Source organism: Sus scrofa, chromosome X, assembly GCF_000003025.6.
Source record: "Sus scrofa isolate TJ Tabasco breed Duroc chromosome X, Sscrofa11.1, whole genome shotgun sequence".
NCBI classification, from domain to species: Eukaryota; Metazoa; Chordata; class Mammalia; order Artiodactyla; family Suidae; genus Sus; species Sus scrofa.
In genome coordinates, this window is record NC_010461.5 from 51,751,618 (window position 1) to 51,773,904 (window position 22,287).

The 22,287-nt window shown below is 47.9% G+C and overlaps 1 protein-coding gene across 4 annotated transcripts; it reads right to left on the reverse strand.

Moving 5' to 3' along the window:
• LAS1L (LAS1 like, ribosome biogenesis factor) lies at positions 1,983-21,799 on the reverse strand. 4 transcript variants are annotated; one of them, XM_021080066.1, is made up of 14 exons: positions 21,466-21,798; positions 20,572-20,697; positions 19,496-19,565; positions 18,615-18,696; positions 17,508-17,792; positions 17,195-17,241; positions 16,238-16,347; positions 14,274-14,359; positions 13,876-13,926; positions 13,382-13,588; positions 12,878-13,025; positions 7,239-7,777; positions 4,223-4,373; positions 1,983-2,323 (listed from the first exon to the last, which is right to left on the reverse strand). In XM_021080066.1, the coding sequence occupies exons 1-14, from the start codon at positions 21,654-21,656 to the stop codon at positions 2,200-2,202; spliced, it is 2,217 nt and encodes a 738-aa protein (XP_020935725.1). In that variant the 5' UTR covers positions 21,657-21,798; the 3' UTR covers positions 1,983-2,199. The 4 variants fall into 4 exon arrangements, with proteins under 4 accessions (XP_020935725.1, XP_020935727.1, XP_020935726.1 ...); XM_021080068.1 differs by lacking the exon at positions 20,572-20,697 and having other exon boundaries at positions 21,466-21,799; XM_021080067.1 differs by lacking the exon at positions 13,876-13,926.

A 22,287-nucleotide genomic window follows, 5' to 3' on the forward strand; every position in this document is an offset into this window, starting at 1 on the left:
CTTATTCTCCCTGGACCTGGAGTAGAAATGAGCTCCAGGTAGCTCACTTCTCATCTTTAGGTAAATCTTTGAGGGCCAGGGGAGAGCACTTTGTCTTAGCTTATATGGACACCTGAGTTCTGAGTTCAAGGCCTGCCAACCCTGGCATGAATTCACACTACTCACATATAAAGCATGAAAATGTTTAGAGAGCAATTTCACATCTGTTATCTTTTTTGATCCTTCTACAGATGAAGAAACTGTGGCATGATTTGCCCAAGGTTGTTCTCATTTAGTGCTGGTGCTTGCCTGGAACTTAGGTTTTTTAGGTAGCTTTTCCCTCTATACCAGAGCATCTCAAACTTCAGAGTGCATTAGAATCACTTAAAGGTTGTTAAACCAGATTGCTGTCTATCCTTAACTTTTATGATCCAATCAGGAGTGGGGCTCAATAATTTGCATGTCTAACAGGTAATGCTGTTAAACCATGAATCTACATCAAGCTGTTAATTTGTTCTGTGCCCTTGGGCAAATTCCTTCCCTTTTTCTCAGTCTTAGTGTCTCAATGTATAAAATAAGGGGCTAGATTAAAACTAGGATTTCCAAGCTTTTCCAAGCAAAGCCCATTTTGAAAAAAAAAAATCTAATGTACAGTATCAATACATATACAAAGGATAAAATCCAGACTTGCTCTAGAGAAGTGCTGGAAGGGAATCAAGAGCTTGCAATACCATCTCCCCATAGAACAGATGCTGAGCTGGTGTCTCAGAATGCACATTTGCAAATCCCTTGACTAGATGTGGCCTAGATGCACCTTGAGGGCTTCTTTAGCTCTGACATTCCACAATGGTAAGACTTAGCATTTGGTGAAAGAGGGAGGAGTTGGAGGGAAACTGACCAGTGCAGGAAACTGTTCTGCCCATGCCTTAACCCTTTGGGGCTGCTGGGTTCATGGACCCCTGCAATAATCTGATTAGATCTGTGGACTACCTCTAGAAAAAAATGATTATATACACATACCCACAAAGACGTGCAGTATATACTTTGAAGTGTTGGGGACTCTCTAGGGGTCCTTACTCAAGTTTAAACCTTTGAATGGGCTCTGGCAGGACATTTCCACTAACAATTGGCATTTTTATAGCATACTCCCTCTCCATCATTCCTAGGCTAAACCACTTCTTGAGCCAGCTTCTTGGCTGGAATGTGGCTAGTTCTGTCCCTTGTTTCACTTTAACTGGGCACACACTAGCCCCACAGAGATGCCCACTCTCTTACCCAGCTATCACTCTCCTGAGTAGGGGTAAGAGATACTGTAGCCAGTCTTAACCTGTCAACCACTATCCTTGAAATATCACTTTGAGAAAAACAAAGCACTTGTGGCATACTGGAGTTTTCTTAAGGCACTTAGCAAAGGCATCAGATTATCATAATTGATGCCCTTTGTCCTGTCTCACAGGGCAGAGGGCTCTGAGGGTGAGAACACAGTTTATTCATCTTTCTCTCTTGGCAGCTCTGGGCTGACAAGGGAGGCACTCTGAATGTCTGAAGGAACTGGGTGTTCCTTAAATCGTTCCTTAAAGACATTTTTCTGTCCCAATGCCCACAAGAGGGAAGTCCATTCTTCTAGGCAAAAGGAGTAGAAAAGTGACAAAGAAAGAGGTTTCCCTTTGGCTTTCAACTGCTGTTTTGTGTCAAGTGAGAACAGGTAGGGAAATGAGCCAGAATCCTGTTGGGTAAGCGAGCAACAGCGATCTGGGTCTTCCGGCTGTCAGGGAAGTTCTGAGCTTGACTGGGCTCTATGGCCAATAATGTCTCTTCCGGGGCCTGATGCTTCCTAAGCTGGCTCCACATGGCATTTCAATGAGGAGTGAAAACTGTTGTCAGAAAAAAGGTATGAGTGGAAGTGAGCCCAAGGAGCCTAAGGACCCAGCTCCTGCTCAAAGTTCTGTTATGATCCCATCTTCTCTGGAGCCCCCAGAATAAAGGAAAAAGTACACAGCCCCTCACCTCACCAACACCAAAACAACAGTTGCCTATTTATTGTTTTTCAAAACAAAACATATTCAAAATTCCACCATGATGGAAAACTGAGCTGATGCAGCTGTTGCAGGCTGTTTCCTAGGTTGTTTCATGGAGCATCAGGTGCACCAAAGGGAGGGGGGAGAAGGGGGAGGCTGCGGTCCCAGCAGCACTGGGTGAACATCTGCACCAGGGCAGGCATCAGAAGAGCTGCAGGCCAGTTTTGAGCCTGTGAAGTTGGCCCTGGCTCCAGAGAAGGCCTTCCAAGTTGCTGCTGCTGTTGCTGCCATTGCCACTGCTAACACCACAGCTCAGGCCCAGGGTGCTGGAGAGAGAGGGGAGGCATGTGGTCAGGGAAGGAGGCAGCATTAGGCTTTGGAGGGCCTAAGCATGCTTGATGTTTATGTCTATATGAGGAGGCCCTCCCATATGCCTGACTTTACAAATACACTTGAACAAACCCAAGAAACCACTTCAAGATGGGCCCCAGGGGTAGCTCTGCCTTCTCATCAGTTGGGGGAATAGAAAATGAACGGAACTTTTCAAATGAAACTTTATATAGAACCTCAGTACATAAACCAGATTAAAGTAGAGCTATTTGTGCTGAGGTAGGAAAGGGAGACCCACACCACCCCACCTCCAGGACGGTATACTGAAAGTGGCTGTGTTAACAGTATTTCTTCCAAGACCGTTATCTTGGGGACACTGGGCTGGACCTCTTCCACTCCAATAGCTGGTTAAGAAGCCCAAGGCCAGGTTTAAGCTGCAGGGATAGGCTCAGATCCTAACTCAGGACTGCAAAATTACTCTAGGGAGAAGACTGGCTTCTCCCTTCCCTGGCCCTGCTCAGAACACTCCTGCTTCCCCTGCTTCCTGCAGGTCAAAAGTCCTTTCAGGTAGATGAGGGTGACAGCTGAGAACAAAGCCACCACTATTCCCCTCAGGCAAATCCAAGGTTATACCACTGCAGCTAAAAAAACCCTTAGAGATGATCTAGCCCCATCCCCTCCCATCACCCACCATCTCATGGACAAGGGAACTGAGGCTCAGAGATGAAAAGGGACTTGCTCAAGGCCACGTAGCCAAGTCGGGGGTAAAGCTGAAACAAGGAGCACAGGTGGGCATGTTCACTCTAGCTAAGTCTCCCTACTACAGGGTGTGGGACTGGGCCTTCTGGATTTAATATCCCTACCTACCCTGATGTTCAAGACAGCCTGACTCAAGAGGGAGGAGGTCTGTCTCTAAGACATATATGTGGACCCCACTCCCAACTACAGACCATATGGATACCCCACCTGCCTCCTTTCCTCTGTAAGAGGCCTACTACCCCTGGTCAAGGACAGAGAGTCCATGACACTGCCTTGTGCCTGGCCTCTGGGTTCCACAGCCCTCTTTCTAAATGTCTAAAGGAAAAGGGGCTCATCTCCCAAGAAGCGGGTAGGTGGCAAAGGGACAGACACTGTTTCATGGGCCCACAGAGGTCTCTCTCTGGTACTCACAAGATTCTCCTGGTCACAATGGCCCTGCATTCTGGAATGTACAGGCCCTCTGAACGGGCTCTTTGTGTTACCAGCAGAGCCCCTCAGCAAGAGCTGCTTGGTTCCTGGCTCCCTGATGACACAAGGGCTCCTACGCTTGTGATCCAGAGGCGAGTTTTTGAGGGACAGCATGGAGCCCTGCATAGGCCTTGCTACCAAGATGTCTGGACAGTGCAAGGAGACCTAATGATTATACTGTGCACCTTTGGACAAATCCCTTCCTCTTTCTGGGCCTCAGTTTCTCCTAAGGAACATGAAGAAGTTGGACTAGAGCTGTTCTTGATCTTTTAGGAGTGGTGGACCCTTTAGAGAAATTTGTTGAAAACTATGGACCTGTCCTTTCCTAAAATGTATGCACACACATACATAAACACAAACTCTCTTGCTCATTCTCTCTCTCACACACACATAAACACACACAAACTGAATGCAATTTGAGAGGCAGTTATGTGTGGCTGCCTCGCTGGTCTTCCACAATAGGGGCTGGGAGACCTGGCAAGGGCCCAGTCAGGCATTGGAGCTTACACTCGATTGATTTAGGCCCTGACTGGGTATAGCAGCCTCCCCGACCTACCCTACTCTGTGTCCTTCCCTCCTTGTCTCCCTCCCTTCATCCATCCCTTCCACCCTATCTCCTACAGGAGGCAGAGAAAGGGATGAGAAATCCTAGTGCTATGGGTACTCACCTAGTCTTGCATGTTGGGGGTTCCAAACGCTGCTCTAGAACAGGCTGGTCCAAAAGATACATGGTGTCATAATTCTCCAGCATAAGCTCTGCTGGGTCCTCAGTCTGTCCTGGCATTCGGCCTAAGGGGAAGGTGTCCCACCGTACATCTTCTGTGGAGCAGAAGGGGTAAGAGAGGGCTGATCAGCTAGTTCTCAGATGGGTATACAGGCACACCTACCCTGTCCATCCACCCACCTACCTTAGCCTGCTCAGCATAGGATCTCTATGCACCTCCAGCCTCACTCCTCTCTGTGCCATTTCTCATGAGTTCCTCTCTACCTTTGTGTTTCCCATCCTCCACACTCCTCCTTACACTCTTCATGGCCCTTCTTCCCTTCTACGTGTTCATATGCAGCACCCCCACCACAACCCACCCACCCTGCATACCATGCACAACTACAGATATTTTTCTTCCTCTCTGTTCTTCTGCCACTTCCCCAAACATGTTCCTACACAGAAAAAGACAATGACATCTTCATACCTGGCTGTATCACTGCCTCAACTGGTCATCATCATCCCCGTTTACACACACACTCACACTCATGTACATATAGCCTAGAAAGTCTGAATGCCCCAGAATTCTCACTGCACCTTCTTCCCAGACTCAAAGATACCTTAGTGTATCTGAGTGTCCTACATATCTTACACATCTACACACAACCTCCACTCCCCCACTGCCCGCCCCCCCGCATGTCTTAGTGATGTATCATTTCTTATTGGCTTTGCTTTGAGAGATATACATACCTGCCTACATACCACTTCAGGGTAAACACTCAAAAAAGAGGTATTATGCTCCCCCTGCAAAATCTTGTTGCCCACAAATGCACACACAAACATCCCTTCTCTAGGGAAGGGCTCTCCCACTGCATATCCTTATACTGCCTAAATATACATACATAAGCACAGAGACCATATCTTCCACTCAACAAATGCTCCTAGTTTTATTCCTTCCCCCTCATACTTCTCATGCACAGGCACACAAAACAGGAAGCTTAACATCTCTGCATCTCCATATATGTATATATACACATACACAGGAAGCAACAGCAAGGAGGAGAGGGAATGATTTCAATGCCCTAGCCTTTCCACATTCACAAACCACTCCTCACCCACTTCTTAGATACTCCACTTCAGAATGGACCATACTCCCCACACCCTCTGCCCTATGACTTAAATAACCTCCACCCAGTATTACATTAAGTCCCTTCCTCCTCTTTACACCAGTACATCCAATGTTTTCAAGTGAAGCCTTCACTGGTGAGCCCTTCCAAGTAGATCCAGTTTCTGGCCTCCTCTATCTCCCTGGTATCCAAAGAATTTTCCCTGTCATAATGCCCCTGGTATTCCAGAAATTATCAACTCTGGACTAGCTTTTTATGCTACTCAAAGAATCCCCTGAAGAAAGGTTGTACCACTGCCTGTCCATCCCCCCCACCTCTGGCTCTCTTACATGAAGGAAGTGGTGTCTTTCTTAACTTCCTGGATTGCCCTATGCATAAAGACACCTTTGTATAAGGGACCACTCCCCTCATGTCTGTCAATGACCTAAACATTTTCCCTCCCCATTACTAACACTCCCAGCCCTGTCTGCATCACTGCCCCTGCCTCTCCAGTCTGCTAACACTTGTATGTGTCCTCTCAGTGATAGCACAGACCATACAAACTATCTCTGGATGGCTGTCTCACTGCCTATTCTCGCACCTTTCCATTCTCTCTCACTGAATCCACTTCTCTCCCTCATACAGATTATCTCCTGGTCCCCATGGGTCTCAGCAACTCTGCCTCCTCTTCCAAAAACATACATGACCATGTGTGCAAGATGTACATATAGCCTAATTCACATTTTCTCTTTTCACAACCCCTACTTACACACACACACAATCACAATTCTGCTTGAGTCAAAGCCTCTTCCTTTGGCCAATTACAAAGATCCACAAACACAGCCCTTCTTGCCCTAAGAGATTTCTCAGTCACCGTGCCTTGGTTTGTCCAGCATATGCAGGAACACACCCATTCACACATTCACTTCACACACCCATTCACTTACTAACCCTAGCACTCAGGGTCTTTATGTCCCAGGCCTTTCACACACAGGTCCACATAAGGGCAAAGACTCCAACTTTCCCCTAAGTTCCTTCACTGCCTTCCCACTTCTATTACTAGTTTCCCATCCACCACACCCAGACTTGGCTGTTTGTCCTCCCTCCTCCAGGCTCCATCACACAGGTGTGCCCCATGTCTACCCTTTCCTCCAGTATGTACACATATATACACATACCCATGCGCGCACAGACTGTTCATTCCTTCCGCATCCCCCTGCCTTAAGGTTCCTGCTCCCCAACCTAAATGAGAGCACTCGAAAAACCACCCTTGGGAGGACCAGATTCAAGTTCCGCCAACTAACATCCAACCCCTCTGCTCCTTCCCTGCTTTATCTTACTAACTTGTACACTCACCAATAAACTGCACTGCTCCTTATTCTCATCCTTCTGATCTTTCTTCCACTTCCTCTGACTGAATGTCCCTGGGTCCCTTCTTTCTCATACACATAGTAAAATCCTGTCACATTACCACCAGGCAGTCACATGCCCATACACATATACATAGAAAGTACTATTCTTGGGCTCCCTGCTCCTGATCACCGCACATGAAAAACACACAGAATCATACATAATATCCACTGCCTAACTCTCGCTCTCTGTGTTTTGCTGCCCAATGCCCACACCCACACCAGTCCCTCTGAATGTACTCTCTGAATGAGGCAGCTGGCAGCATGATGGTGTTAAGGTTCCTGGCGCTCACATACTCCATCCTAAGGGGGAGGGAAGTCTGCTGTCAAACATACACCAGGCTGCCTCCCAGGTTTGCCTCACTCTGGCTACTTCCCATCTTTTCTCTTGGGCAAAGAGAAGCCTCAAGAGCCAGCCAGAGAGGGAAGAAAGATGTGGGCAGAAAGTGGTTATCAGGCTTCTCACCTGAGCTAACTTGCCATGCAGAGCCCTGCAAAGCTCCTCTTTTCTGGGCCAGGAGTCTTGTATGCTCAGCAGTGGGAGACTCTTCCTCTGCAGAGAAAGGCCCCAGCTCCATCCTGTCTTCCTCCTCCTCCTCGTCATCATCATCATCATCATCGTCATCGTCATCGTCATCATCATCATCATCGTCATCATCTTCTTCCTCCTCCTCCCACTTCTGTTCATTATTTTCTTCTTCTTCTTCCTCCTCTTCCGCCTGGTCTTCCAAGACCTCTTTCTCCTCCCTTTCATCTTCCTTGACATCATTAAAGCTGCCCTGTTTCTCCTGCTGCTGGGCTTCTCCTTCAGGCCCAGAGCTTGAGCCAGCTGGTTTGAGGATCCAATACAGGCTATCTAGTGTGTATGGAGACTTTCCAATGGGGGAAGCCTCTGAGCCCTCCTGTGCCCGGTTGTTTTCTCCACTCTGGGTATAAATGGAACAGATGCGCAGCAGTTTCTCCTGCTCTTGGTCTGGCAGGACCTGACCCATGGCTTTGAAGATGCTGAGCAAAGGGAGGGATGGGATAAGAAAGATTTAAAATCTCAAGTCACTCTATACTCCAACACTTTAGTTTGAATTTGTTCTCTGAGCTTCTAGACCTGCCTCTGAAAGGCGGTACAGTAGATCAGACAGAACACAGATATAAGAGGACCGTGGACTTCATATAATTCATCTTTGTGGCTCATTTCCATTCTCAGTAAAATGAGGATGATAACAACACCTAACTTAGAGGGTTGTTGAGAAAAGTAAATAAGATGGATCACACAGAATGCCTGGCACATAGTGAGCATGCAATAAATGATAGCTATTAATCCGTACTGAAATGTTATTCAAATACACAAGCCAGCTAATAGGCCTGCAGGGCTGAACATGAGAACGGCAGATCCTTCTCTTTAGCTGAGCAATCTATCCTAAGCTCCAAAGCTATGCCTGGATGTGTGCCGTGCTCCTTCTGCATGGAACACAAAGTGTGATCCCTTTTTGGGAGCATCTGTAGCCCAGCCAGGAATGGAGGAAAAGAAAAAAAAAAAGCACCAGCTGACAAGACACAGCAGGATGTGGGAGGGAGGTCAGATGAGCACTACAGATCTGGACACTACAGGGGCTGAGGGGAGGCATAGAGCACAAGGAAGGCAGGAGAACAAGGGAGGGCTTCGTGCAGAGACAAGAGCAAGCACACCCGTGCAGAGACAAGAGCAAGCACACCGGGCTGTGTGCATGAGGTGAAAGTAGCCTGGTTCAAGGGAAAGGGTTGTGCTGAGGAGCTGTGGGAGAGCAAGAGAAGCCTGTGAAGGTTAAGTGTGGGTGTTGGTGGAGGGGGTCACCTGACATCTCTGAGCACAGGTGAAGGCTTGCATTTCTGAAGATTACCATGGTGTTCATGTGGAAGATAGCCTGAGTAGGGCAGCCTGGAGACAGTGAGACCAGGGAGACTTGGCTGAGGGCTGACCCAGGGCACTGGCAGCAGAGATGGGAGTGAGAAAAGCTGTGAAAGACAGTCAGACAGAGAGTAGGGCTTGGTGACCAGATGGTAAGGGGCAAGGAGAAGAGAGTTAAAGATGATGACATCGTGCACACAAAGGACGGCACTAACAGCAAAACCACCAAAGATACAGAGCCGTTGGGAAAGAGAGCTCCTGGGGCGGAAGAGTGTGAGCACCCCTTGCAGAGTCTCACAGAGAACCAGGCACCTACCAGGCACCTGATCACTGCTAGAGGCATGGGTAGGGTGGACAGATGGACAGTTTCCTTCTAGATGTATTGAGTTTGAACCAGATTGTTCACAGAAGGGTCACGTGCTCAGTGGGCCCCAGATGTAGCCTGGCTACACAGGTGTGGTTGCTGGTCACTGGCTGCTGGGGGCAGGGCTGGGAGCTACTGACCCCACTGGGAGACTAGGGGGCCCTCTCGGCAGGGCTAATTTCATATTCCAAGTGGGTACTGGCTCAAATTAAATTGATATAGGCTGGCTGAGGGAAGTTCTCAAAAACCTTCCAGCCTTGTTAGTAAGAGGAAAAGCCAGAGAGGAACTTTCTTCCCTCTTACTATGGTCCATTAGTATGATTAATAATAAATATTCCCAGGCAAGATGCCATATTACCACTGTTTATTATTACCTACCCACTCTTGAGCTGTCTAATCTGACCACTGAGGTTCAGGGGTGACAAGAATCTTAAAATCTACCTACTTCCTCAGGTTTGTCTGGTCATAGCTCAGGACTGAGAAGGTCACAGGTCAGGCTGGTGGAAAGAAAGCAGATCTTGGACTCACAAGACCTGGGCCCAAGTTCCTGTCCCACCACCAGCAGAGACTCAATGTCTTATCTGTCAAATAAGAGTGTAACTATCTCCACCTCCAAAGACTGTTGTGTCAAATGAAATGAAAGAGCTTCTGTGAACAAACACAGTACCATGCCTAACACTTAATCGCCAGTGGTATCTTCTATTTTTCCTCTGGGGAAAACAAATGTCAAGTTCTGTATGTGTAATTTAATGTAGAAAGAGCACAGGAGTAAGCACAGGATATGTGGATTCTGGCTTCTGGCCCTAGCTCTGACTTGCAGACTTGCTACTGACTTGCAGCATAATACCTGGGAAAATCCCATTTCCCAATCTGTGTAATGGAGTGATCATGCCTAGGTTCACTTATGATCTGGGAAAGGCAGGATCTGTGCACAAGAAACTGTACCCAAGTGAGTCACTGTTATTGCTGGCATGTGTTGCATCCCTCTGTTATGCTTGGGTTTGGAGATCTCCGTGGTCCAGGCTTCTCCAAGACCAGCAGCTTCTGCAGGTACTTGGGATTGGAAAGTACCTTGAAGGCCACCTATCTAAACCTCTCCATGCTGCTATTTTCATTCCCTCCCCCCATTACATACATACACATGCCATGATTTTTTTTTTGGACTTTGAAATTTCCTTTATTCTTTTTCTTGCTGGAAGTACCCAAATGCTTCTGAGACTTTTTGGTTCTCCTCCCAATTTCCCACCAATTCATATCACTTCCAGTCTAGAGCACACAAAAACAGGAGATTTGGCTGTTTGGTTCAGTACCATCTCCTGTCTTGCACTAAGTGATTTTGTCAACAAGGCTACTTTTTTTTCTCTTATAAGCTACTACTGTGTCCCAAATGTCATCAAGGTTCGAGAAAGACTTTCTGATTCCATGGGAAGATCAGGGGACTAAGACAGTCTTAGCATCCAGACTCCCACTTCATTTATTCCTCAGGCATGGAGTCCGCTCCCACCAAGCAGCTCTGCTGGCAATAAGACAGCAGAGTACAGTTTAGTTCAACAACATTTACTGAGGACCATTTGGGGCCTGGACTTGTACGGTGTGCTGGGGCACAGATGGCTAATGCAGAGCTCTTGCCCTTGGAAAGTTTAGTCTAACAGAGGAAAGGAGACACTAGGGGACATAGAAACAGCAACACAAAATCTCAGATTTGAGAATTACTTGAGAGAATCAACATGACAGGGTAGATCTCACCACTGAATGAGATGGAGCAGAGGAGGAAGATCACTTTGTGGCTGAGGTGGAGTAAGATGACCAATGCTCTTTCAGTCACAGTAAGGTACCTGGAGGCCATCCAAGGGGAGATATCTGGTATGCAGTCAAATACAAGCAGCTGAATCTTGGGGGAAGGGACTGGACTAGATAAAGAGATTTAGGCCTTGGTACTTTATAGGAACTAGGAAAAAAAAAAGCCTGGGCATTTCAAGGAAGGATTGGTAAAAAGCATCAATGCAGCAGACACAGCAATGGACAAAGGCCCACTGAATTTGGTAAATTAGGTCAAAGCAACTCTGGAGGTGAATGCCAAATTGTAGCAGCTTGAGGAGTAAGAAGGTAGTGAGGAAACTGAGACTGTTGAGTATAGACTACTCTTTTGAGATGTTTTGATGGGAGGGGGGAAGGAGTGATAAGCTGGTGATAACCCAACAGAGGGATGAAGGGTCAAAAAAAATTTTGCTTGTGTTGGAGTCAATTGTTTTAAGATGACAAAAATTCAGGCACATTCGCAGGTCAAAAAGCAAGAGCCAGTAGAGCAAGGGAGAGGCTGGGGTGAGGCCCCAGTGATGCTGGCAGAGGTAGCTCCAGAGCACAGGTAAAGGAGTAGCCTTTGAGGTTGGGCAAGGCCACCTCATCCGGAGACTGGCAACAATGTTGACAGTAGCGGCAGATCAGTTCAGGAGGGCTGGAACTCAGGGAGGGGCCCCTGCTGGAGGCCCTCATGTGCTCTAGGAAGCTAGGGTGAAATGGGAGAGGGGGAGGGGCTCGAGGTAAGTGGAAAGGGTTTAGAACAGTCAGGGAACAGGAGAAAAATTGGGTAGAAAACAAGTAAAAGTTCAGACAAACAAGCAGAACTGAGGCCTGGTCCAAGATTAAAATCATACCTCTGCAGTGGCAGCAATCCACAGGGCTATGTAGTTTTCTCCAGCAGAGCTCAGCTACCTGGGCTGAGGAGTGGGAGAAGCAGAGTAGGCAGGATCAATTCCAGCTCAGGGGTTTGCAAGTCAGATAAGCCAAAGGATAGGCAGAGCTGAGGGTGCTGATGACAGGTGGCTAAAGTGATCAACCACAGATAGGACTGAGGGTAAGCAAGGTTGAGGAAGGTAAGAAATGAAGAGATGGAGGTCTGGATGTAGGCAAAGAGCAGATGTCAAGGGATGCCAACAGTAAGAACTGTAACGACAAGAGAGGGTGGTCACCGAGTGGAATGCTGGCATGTAAGCTTTCAGAGGTGGAAAAGCTCTGAGTGATGGAAATGGGTTTCTGAGTGTAGTGGAGAATGAAGGTCACTGGAGTTTAAGAGCTGCAGTGTCAGATGAGTCACTCAAATGAAATAGATATTGCTCCAGAAAGCAGGAAGAGAATTGAGTGATAAAGCCTTCCATGAGTATGAGGGAAGTGGCTTGGGTCAGGTAATGACAGAAAAAAGCAAAGGGAGACAACCACATATATTTATAGGAACCAGTGTAATATTCAGATTAACCATAGCACCCAGGGTGGATTGGGTAAGGGGGAATCACAGGAGGTATGGTTATCATGATAAGCTGGGGCAGAATCAGAAAGATCTTTGAGTATCAGGCTCAGAAGCCTCGACATCATTAAGAAGGCAATAGGGAGCCACTGAAGGGTTGTTAAGCACCTACAAGAGGTATATTTGGGGAAAATAATAGAGATAGCACTGGGCATAGAGTCAGAAGCACCTACAAGAGGTATATTTTGGGGAAAATAATAGAGATGGCACTGGGCATAGAGTCAGAAGAATAGGTTCAATAATAAATAGCAGCTACCATTTATTGTGCACTTACTCTGTACAGGCCACTGTGCTAAGCACTCTGCAGGTGGGAGGATGTCTTGCCCATTTTCATATTGGACTCAGTTCAGCCTTGTCTCAGGCAAGATCTTAGGCAAGATTAGGCAAGAATAACCTAACCCTTCCCTCTCTGGGACTCAGTTTTCTCATCTGTTAGTAGGAGGGGGATAGAACTAGGTGTCCTTGCAAGGGTTTGTCCAACTCTGCCATTTCATGGCTGTGCAGCCTGGAGGCTTTCAGGGTCTCACCCTCTTACCGGATGGAATTCAAGAGACTTACAGCTGAAGGAGTTGGGGGCTGGCCCAGCAAGGTGAGCCCAAGCAGGACTCGACCACCTGGGGCCAGTCAAGGGTAGCAGAGCAGTTGAATAGCCTCCAGCTCCTTCTTGCTTCCCACTGGCTTGCAGAAAATCGGCGGGCGTTCCGGCCTGAGAGAGAAGAGAGGGCTTGAGGAGAAGGAACTAGAAAGCCCCCCCTCCCAATCTTGTACCTTGAAAAGATTGGCCCTATCCCTCCCCGTACCCCCAGACTTCAACTCCCAACTCTATACCTCCCAAATGCTCAAAGCATTCAGGGCTCTTTGCCCCAGCCCGGTTTACTTGGCTCTGAGAAGAAAAATGTGAAGGGAGATTTGTCCACTGCTGCTGCAGGGCCTCTTGGGCGGACCTAACACTTTAACAAGGGATGTGTCCACCAGGTTCTACACAGCTGAGAGCTGAGGACAGTTGCAGATGTTCCTGACCGGGCTGCATTAGGCCCTGGGGCTAGGGCTAATCTCCCTCACCAGTCTTGGTGTTAGCCACGATCAGTTCAACAGTCCATCTGAGGATGTAGGTGGGCCGGATCCCGGTGTCCCCTAAGGCTGGCAGCTCAGACAGCATCCTCTCCAGCAGGGACTGTGTGAAGGTCTGGGAGTGCAGGCCCCTGAGCAGGGGCTGCCAGAATTGAGAGAACGGCTTTGGCACCAGGACGTCACTCAAGTCTATGTTTTCTGGTTTGTGAGAAACAACCATTGACAGGAAAAGGGGAGGAAGGGAGGGAGGGAGGAGAGGAGCAGAGAAGAGGGTGAGAAAGGGAAAGAGGGGAGGGAGGGAAGGTGAGAGGGAGAAGAAGGGCCCCACCAACAACAACAGAGTTGCCACCGCAGAACAGGAGAAAAGAGGAGAGCAGAACAGTGGGGAGAAAAACCAGTTAGTGTTTGGCAAACAACTGACTCAAAATGAGAGTATAAAAGAAAAAAGAACTCTGGTTCTAACTTTAGCTTTGCCAATAACTCACTGTGTGACTTTGGGTCAGTACCTTCCCCTCTCTGGACCTCAGTCTGCCCATCTGTAACATGAGGATGTTGGACTAGATGACCTCACAAGGCCCTTCCAGTTTTGCTGTTCTAGCTCTCTAGCAAGTGGCTAAATCACAATTAACATAGCACAATAACATTAAGATCCCCACCCCCACCCCACCCCATCCCACCCAATTCCAAGCCACCAAAGAATAGCCCAACAACTGCTTATCAATGGGATTACATGTTCTGTTCAGCCAAGAGGGGCTTCCAGTAGGTATGGAATGGTGTAAGAAACAGCCCTTACCCCCTAGTCCAGGGCCACCCAGCCCACCCCTGATGTTCTTGCCCAGGATACACAGTACCCTAAGGCTGCAGTGAGCTTCCAGGACCCTACCTTCATAGTCTATCTGCAAAGCTGCCAACTGTTCAAATGTGGGGATGAGAAAGCCGTCATCCAGAAAAGCATCTAGCACAGCATCCCTGGAGCAAGAGGACACTTAATTAAGTAAACTGAAGCAGGCAGAAGATCCTTTCCAACTCCCCTATCCCCTCCTAAGGCAGCTAATATCTCTGGGTCAAAGGGAAAACCAGTATGGGGTAGGGGAGAAGGAAGGCAGTTGAGAGATGGATCTCAGGCTTGAGATATGAGGCAGTGGCTGAGCCAGAGACTGGGATCAATGGGTTTTAAACAAGCATTTACTGAGCACATGCTAATCTAAGGACTATAACAAGGGCAGCAGTGGCTGAACAAGCCTGAAAGCACAGGTGGAAAAAAGTCTCAGGCCCACAAAGGAATTAAATACTTGAGGTCACAGGTTCAAGGGCTTTTAGACTATAGTTCCTGTTCAGTCTTTGTTTCTCTTGACAGTCCTCTAGTCTCCTACCCCTTTCCCTGGCTGCACTCTTTTAGAGCTTAGAAGCAGAAACTTTGGAGACTCAGTTACTAGACTAAGTATTATCCTCATTCCTAGGGACTCCAAGAACCCAGAACTAAGATACAGAGGTTGAAAGCACAAGCTGTAAAGGTAATCCCTCATCTCTATCTAGGCTCAAACCAAAACCAGCAACAGCCAGGTAGCTGTCTCCTCCAGAGGCAGAAGTTCCCTATGAGAGGGTCTGCTAGCTGACTGGGCAGAGAGGGAGAACAAGAGTTCCCAAGATATCTAAATGTCTAAAGGGTCGTCATGCTCAGATCCCCCCCTCTACCAGCTATCTTTCCATCCATCTTTCATCTCCTCAGGTCAGGTCAGTGCGTGTGTGCGTGTGTGCGTGTGTGTGTGTGTGTGTGTGTGTGTGTGTGTGTATCCCTTTGCTATGTGTATATATTTGCTGTCTGTATATATCCCTTTGCTGTATGTATGTTTGCTTTACGTGTGTGTGTGTGTGTGTGTATCCCTTTGCTATGTGTATATATTTGCTGTCTGTATATATCCCTTTGCTGTATGTATGTTTGCTTTACGTGTGTGTGTGTGTGTGTGTGTATCCCTTTGCTGAAAGATACAGCCAAGAAGCCTGGACTAAAAGACATTGATAAAACACCTTTAGAGCCAGTGGCATCCTGGAAATAAAGAAAATGCCAGGGGCAATCCTAACCTGCACTGCAAGCTCCCACCGAGGCCCAGTCTGCCACCTACATCACTTCCTATATTCTCTGTTCCATCCCAGATTCTTTCTAACCTCTTTCCAAAGGACTTTCTAGCTGGATTTAGGTAGCAAGTCCCAAAGAGCCATTAGGAAACAAATGGATAGATAGACACTGTCTGCTCTGGACTGCACCATGTACTATTTGGAGGAAAAAAGAAGGCTTGTGGCCATGCTGGGTGGGCCAGTGGAGACTTACTCTTTCAAGGATCCAGGCCCTGGAAAAGCCGTTCCTCTGTGCCCCCGCCCCCCGCCCACCCAACCACAACTATTCAGGGGATGATGATACTCTCCAATAGCAGTTCAAAAGAAGAGATGAGCAGTGCCAACCTCAAAATCTTTACCTCAAAATCAGACAAAGGAGAGGCGGCAAAAAAGCAAAGGATTAAGGGCTTTTTCTAGTTGCCAGGAGCTCCATATACCACGGGACAAAGAAGAACAAAGGTGGCCAGGGAATTGACGACAGTAGACATTGCTGCTCCTGGACATTTCAGTGACTCAGAATAGGCAACCCCCACCTGGTAGCTGGCAGGGCTTGGGGAAGAGGATCATGAAGAATGCATGGTCACCCATCAGGGGTGCGGGGGGGGCGGTCAGGATTACCCCTGGGATTGCCTACAGCAGAGGTTGGGAAGCTGGGATATGAAAACCAATTTCAGTGAGACTGTTATGCTCTACCCTAGAGAGTAGGCAGCCCTGAATTATTTAGTTACACACCTGTTCTCCCATGTAATGCCCTTGAGCTCTGCCAGGATGCATTCTACAGGTGGGGACAGGTTATTCCATGCCTTAATGGCCTGAGGTAAATACCTAAATTTCTCCAGCACCTGCAGGCAAAGAGGTTCCCATCAGGAGGATGGTTCAGCCAGGCAACCCTCCCCCGCCCCTCCAGGATCCCTTCTCACAGGACATCTCAGCACCTCCCTTTAGAGGATAGGGCAGGGGATGCAGAGGTGGGCCCATAACTCCCCTATTGGCCCCTCAACTAAGATATCCTGACTGTTAAACTCCAGGCATTCTTCTTTCCCTTCTTCCCCATCCCCCAAAACTCCCCAAGGATCCTAATAACCAGTTAACCCAATACTGAGATATTCAATGAGGGCATGTGGTTGGAGTTGGCCAAAACCCCTTAGATCAAGGGGTGAAGGGAAATAATCAATGGGTTATGGGAGAAAGTGAATCAGGAGACCTAGGTTCTAATCTTGGTTCTATCACTAACTGCATATGTGATCTTCGACCAATCCCTTCACTCATCCATGGCATCAACTTCTTCATCTGTGAGAAGGGTTGAGCTTCTAAGCTACCTCCCTTCCTGCTAAAACAGCACCCCTCAAGCTCACCTGATCTAGGAAGGTTCCCCTGGGAGCCATCTGCTGATCAGCTGCAGTACTGCAGGGCAATGCAATCACCTACACCCAGTTGTTCCCTACCACCCAGTGGGGATGATTATCCAAAAACTCCCATCATCTGCTCCCTTCCATTGGTGGATCAGCCAACTGGACTCTGTTCCTCTTGTCTTCTTCCTATTTCCCCCCTCTCTCTTTCCAAGTAGTTCCCTCAAGCTTTGCCACTTTTCTTTCAAATTCCTTCTCAGGACTTTTCTCAGGTAGCTGGAAAGAGGGAAGATATGGCTGGGTCAGGTAAGAACAGGCCAAATCAAGGGCACATACGTACCTTAAACTGCTCCTCTTCATAGGATACAAGCAGTTCTCGGGCTCTTTCTGAAAACGCAATAGGGAAATAGTTAGGGAAGCCAGCCCTGAGCCCTGCTCCTGATGGAATTTTAAGCCCCCTCACCTCATTTCTTGAGCTGTAAATTGGGAAACTCAAATTCTTGGCTCTCATGCTTCACAGGCTAAAGGAAGATGGTCTGTGACCACAATTTTTTCCCAAAGGAAATGATGAGCCAGGGAAATAACCAGTGTCAACCATAAGCCTCAGTCTTCCAAGCTCATGGGCCCCTTTCTGCACTTCCAAGGACACCTACCATACAACTCTTTATGTCTCTGAGCCTTTTGCCATTGTGGATCAACCTCTTTGTTGCCTTCGCTGTCTCCATCAGCCCTGACATCCAGCTCTGCACCTTTCTCCTCATCCTTAGGCTCTGGTTTCTGTTCTGTGATGTCATCAACAACAATGTTTTTATCTTCCTCTTGTTCTTCTTCATCTGTCTCTTCCCTGTCCTCCTCCAACTCCCAGGTCTCTCTCAGGCTGTTCTCTAGCTGGCGGCACCAGTAGGTCTTCTGAAGCCAATCCAGGACAAAGTAACAGCCTAAGGGGGAGAGGAAGGCAGGCAGTGCCACAGTAGCAGCCACAGGCAAGCAGCTCCTAGCAGGTCCCCAGCCTCATTTGCCCCAGGGAAGAGGCTTGGATCCAAGAAGGCACAAATCTCAGATATCTACAAATAGCCCTTCTTGCTCTGGGTTAGCCCCCTGTTCCTTGCCTCCTCTCACTCACCAGACATTTCCTAGAAAAAACTAACACAAGATTTGAACATGGGATGCTAAAAATGGCAGAGGGCTAGCAAGTAGGAGAATAGGGACACAGCACCACCAGCTAGCTGCATGGCCTTAGCCAAGTCTTTCATTTTCTAGATCTGCTTCCCCAACATGAAGGGGCTAGGCAGAATCAGGGTTTCTTAGCTGGGACGGGTTGTCCAAAAACCTCTGGGTTCAATACATTTGACAGCTCACACCTCTCAACCCACTCACCTCCATTTCCCTCCTTAGGCACAAAATTTAAGGTGATGCCAAAAAACTCAGTTAACTGAGTCAAAACAGGATCAGAAGAGTACCTTACCAAGCTATACTGGAGCTCAAAGCAAAAGGAGAAATCAGTAATACAAAGTATTTTTATTTAAAATTTTTGATATTTTATTCATCATGGAGTTTTCTTCTGTATTAAAATATTATTTATCTTGATTACTGAGCTTTTGACACCCTTTTAAAATTTGTAAGTGCCTCACTTGGCTCAGCCTAGTCTTGGCTCTGATCCCAGTGAAGACCCTCCTTCCCTCTCTCTCTTCCCATAGTGTCAGCCAGCCCAGGCATCTGGGCTTAGCTGTACTAGCTAGGTATACTCCCTGGGGACTCACCCCTGCGGCAGTCATTTATATGAGGCATTTTCTTGTGGGTCAACTCATGGCGAAGTTCAACAATCCAATCTGGAATGTTCACCTGATTGGGGGAGGGCATGAGTGTAGAAATTAGAAAATATTAAAGCTGAATGAACCACAGAGATTAATTAGCCTGGCTTCTCCTCATTTCATAGACAGAGAAAGTGAGGTCCTGAGAGAAAGTTCCGATCTTAGATGCAGAGCCAAGATTAGAAACCAGGTCTTCTGATTCTTTTTATGCTCTGTAGAGGTGATCTTGAAAATCAGAAAACACTGCCAACTACCCTCCTCCAACGAAGAGAGTCCTGCGAATGAGCATTAACAATCACTTTTTCCAGCCTCCCTCTGCCTTGTCTGTACCAGTCCCTCTCCCAGGGTACCCTCTACCACCCTTTCCCTCCTTATTTCCTCCCAGACTTCTTCCAGGAAGTTTCTCTTGATGGCTGAGAACCTGGCTGCCCTCTACGTTTCTACTCATTTCACATACTCACTCAGGGTAGGGATGTCTGGCATTTTCACCCTGCTTGGCTGAGTTTGTCTCCTCCCTCACTGTCAGCAACCAGAGGGCAGGCAGTTTAACTGCCATCTCTTTCTTGTCCCATTCTAGTGGCTCATTGGGGTGCCTCAGCTTCACCTGGGCTACTCCCAGCAAGCTGGGCAGGCCAAGCCCACTAAAGATAGAAACCATGAGCAAGGGTACAAGACTACTTCCAAGGTGGAAGCTGAGGCTCTGGGGTTCTTGCTGGGCTTGGCTGATAATGGTAAGATGAGCTAGTTTGACTGTGTACCCACATCACCCCATGCCCCATTTAGTGAGTCCTGCTGGGGAGAGAGAATTGAGCAAGGCTACTCATACGCACCTCCTGAGCCAGGAACTTGAGGGGTAGCTTGACAAACTTTGTCTTCCTCTCTGAGATAAGGTTCACAAACCTAAGTTTGGGGGAGAAATAAGTGGCACAGCCCAAGTAACTGTTTAATTCAAACCAACAGGGCTTCAAAGCACCTTGCTGAGTTACTGACACCTTGAATTTTCACAACCTTTCCAATGACTGTTCTGTCCTGTTCTTATAGTTGGTGTCAGCCAGAGCAGGAATGGTTCCATCCAGTCAACATTTACTGAGAGGCTGCCCTGTACTGAAGCCATGCAGATGAATAAAGACACTGCTCTGGCCTTGAAGAGTTCAGTTTAGGATAAATGACATAATACAACACATTACCCTAGAACATAATGTGTTATAAATGCTAGAACAGACGACTATATCGAATGATGGAGAAGGCACAGCTAAATGATGGAGAAGGCAAAAAGAGCTAGGGAGGACCTCAAGGCAGACAAAGGGAACAACAGTATTAGATAAGCAAAAAGACTCTGACAGATGAGAAGACTCAGAGGCAACCTTTTTCCTGATGTGCATGAGACAGCTAGAACCACTCTGAGTCACTCTGTAAGTCAGGAACTCCCGGGCCATGTCTCCATTTCCACAACTCAGCAGTCATTCAGTGTTCGTAGAGAGAATGGGAAAAGAGTAGTGCTAGGTATAGATTGGGATAGGATTAGAAAATCCACATTAAGGACATTGAACCATTTAGGAAACTTCCTCAGGTGAAAGAATTAAAGGGGGAAAAATACACTGTCAAAGCTGGAAGAGACCCACAGAGATCACTTAGTCTGACTCACCCCCACCCTACATTCCAAAGAAAGGGAAAAAAAAAAAAAAAACAGAAGAGAGAAGGCTTTCAGGAAAGAAGAGGGATGAATGTCTGTTAACAGGGGGTATCAAAAGCTGTTAAGTTAAGCAATCACAGGGTGACCCATACACAGGGACACACAATACCTTCTGCTTCACGTAGCAACCAAAACCAGACTTTGCTTATCATGTGCTACCCCCACACTCCCACCCGCAAAGCCACCCCCTACCCCTACCCATGTAGGTCTTACCTGACCAATGCCATGCCATAGAGCAGTCTAAGTTCATCAGTGCCCAAGCCACCAGTTACATCCATGAGCTTACAGCGTACCAGGTCAGCAGTAGAAGCCACTGCCAGGGGGAGTTCGTTGCCTAACCTAAAGGGCCACAGTCCAGCACCATCATAAAGGTCCCTTATACTGGCCCACCCTCCACCTCAGGGCCTAGGCTTCTGTAGGCTATTCCAATTATATACTGGCTCAAAAGCGTGTGGACAGACACAAATTAAGAAGGTAGGAAGAGGGAGGGTTATGTCCAGCAATTACATACGGCATGAGAGGCTGGTTAAGATATACACAGGATATCTAACTGCTACACAATCAATGAACAATTAAGTTTGGGTACTCCTCTTTCTTTCACCCTGAAACCCTCAACTCATTCAGCTAAAAAAGACCTTATTCTTAGATACATTAACCCCTTATCTGCTCCCAATTGAATCTTACCTTCTGTACTGAAGCACCCCATTCAAATACGGTTTTGCAGGCAAGCTCCCCCAATCCCCACCTTCTTAATTCAAATCAAAAATCCACTCTAGAGTGCTACTCCTTAAGCCCTGGCTGGCTCAGCCACAAGGGTCCCTCCAGCACCCACCCAAAGATGGGAGAAGGTTAGGGATAAAGCTCACTGATTTGACAAAAGGGCTGTCGAGGCACACCCCTTTTCTTTCCGCAAACGGGATTAGTGCCAGAGCTTGGCTGCGACCTTCCCACAGGAACTTGGGAGAGGGGCGATGTTCAAACCACTTGTAGGGGGACGACTAGGCATTTAGAAGATTGGTTAATAAGGCCTTAAGCAAATCCTACAAATGAAGAGGTGAAGTACCACCAGCGCGCTGCAAGGAGGGCTAACTAAGCCTGCCGCCTTACCTGCTTCTCCACACGGTGATGCGGTTCAGCGCGTACCGCTGCAATTTATGGTCGTCACAGAACAGATACACGGTCACCTGATCCCACTCGGCCCTACTGAGCCAAGCGACCACGACACGCTGGGTCCAGAGTGGCGACAACCCTTTCTCTTTGACGGACTTTCCGCACCAAGCACTCCACACGCGATCCATCCCCAGAGGACCCAAACCCGGTTCAGTCCAGGATTCCCACGAGACACCGGGCCGGACGCCAGAAATTGTGCCCCCGCACTCCGAACTAACTTCAGCTCAACGTGCTACCCTCACTCCAGCCCCACCACCAGCCAATGGGAGAGCGTGACCCCGACGCAAGCCCGCCTCCCAGCGTTAGCATAGCAAATCGAAACGCGAGAACTGGAGGCCAACCGAACCGCAAGTTGCGGGAACAGCCTAGCCGAAACGACAGGAAGTGTTCTTTCCTCAAAGCAACCGTATCAGCTGCAGGCGTTAGTCTCAAAGGTTCCGCTAATTTCCTGGTTAAGAGGCTCCTGTCCCAGACCCAGAGGGAGTGCAGGAGGAATTTTAGTTTGCGCTCCTTGGCAGGAGGGGTAGGGATTGCGGTCGTCCAGTGTACTGGAAATGCACTGATGTTTTTTCATTGCTATGAATCAGTTCCTGACTCATAAAACAATATTGACCCTGAAGCAGGACTGCAGAGCAAATATCTAGTATTTTAGAAGTTCCCCTTGTGGCTCAGAGGTAACGAACCCGGCTAGTATCCACGAGGTTTCGGATTCGGGCTTCAATCCCTGGGTGAACCCGAGCTGCTGTGTAGGTAGCAGAA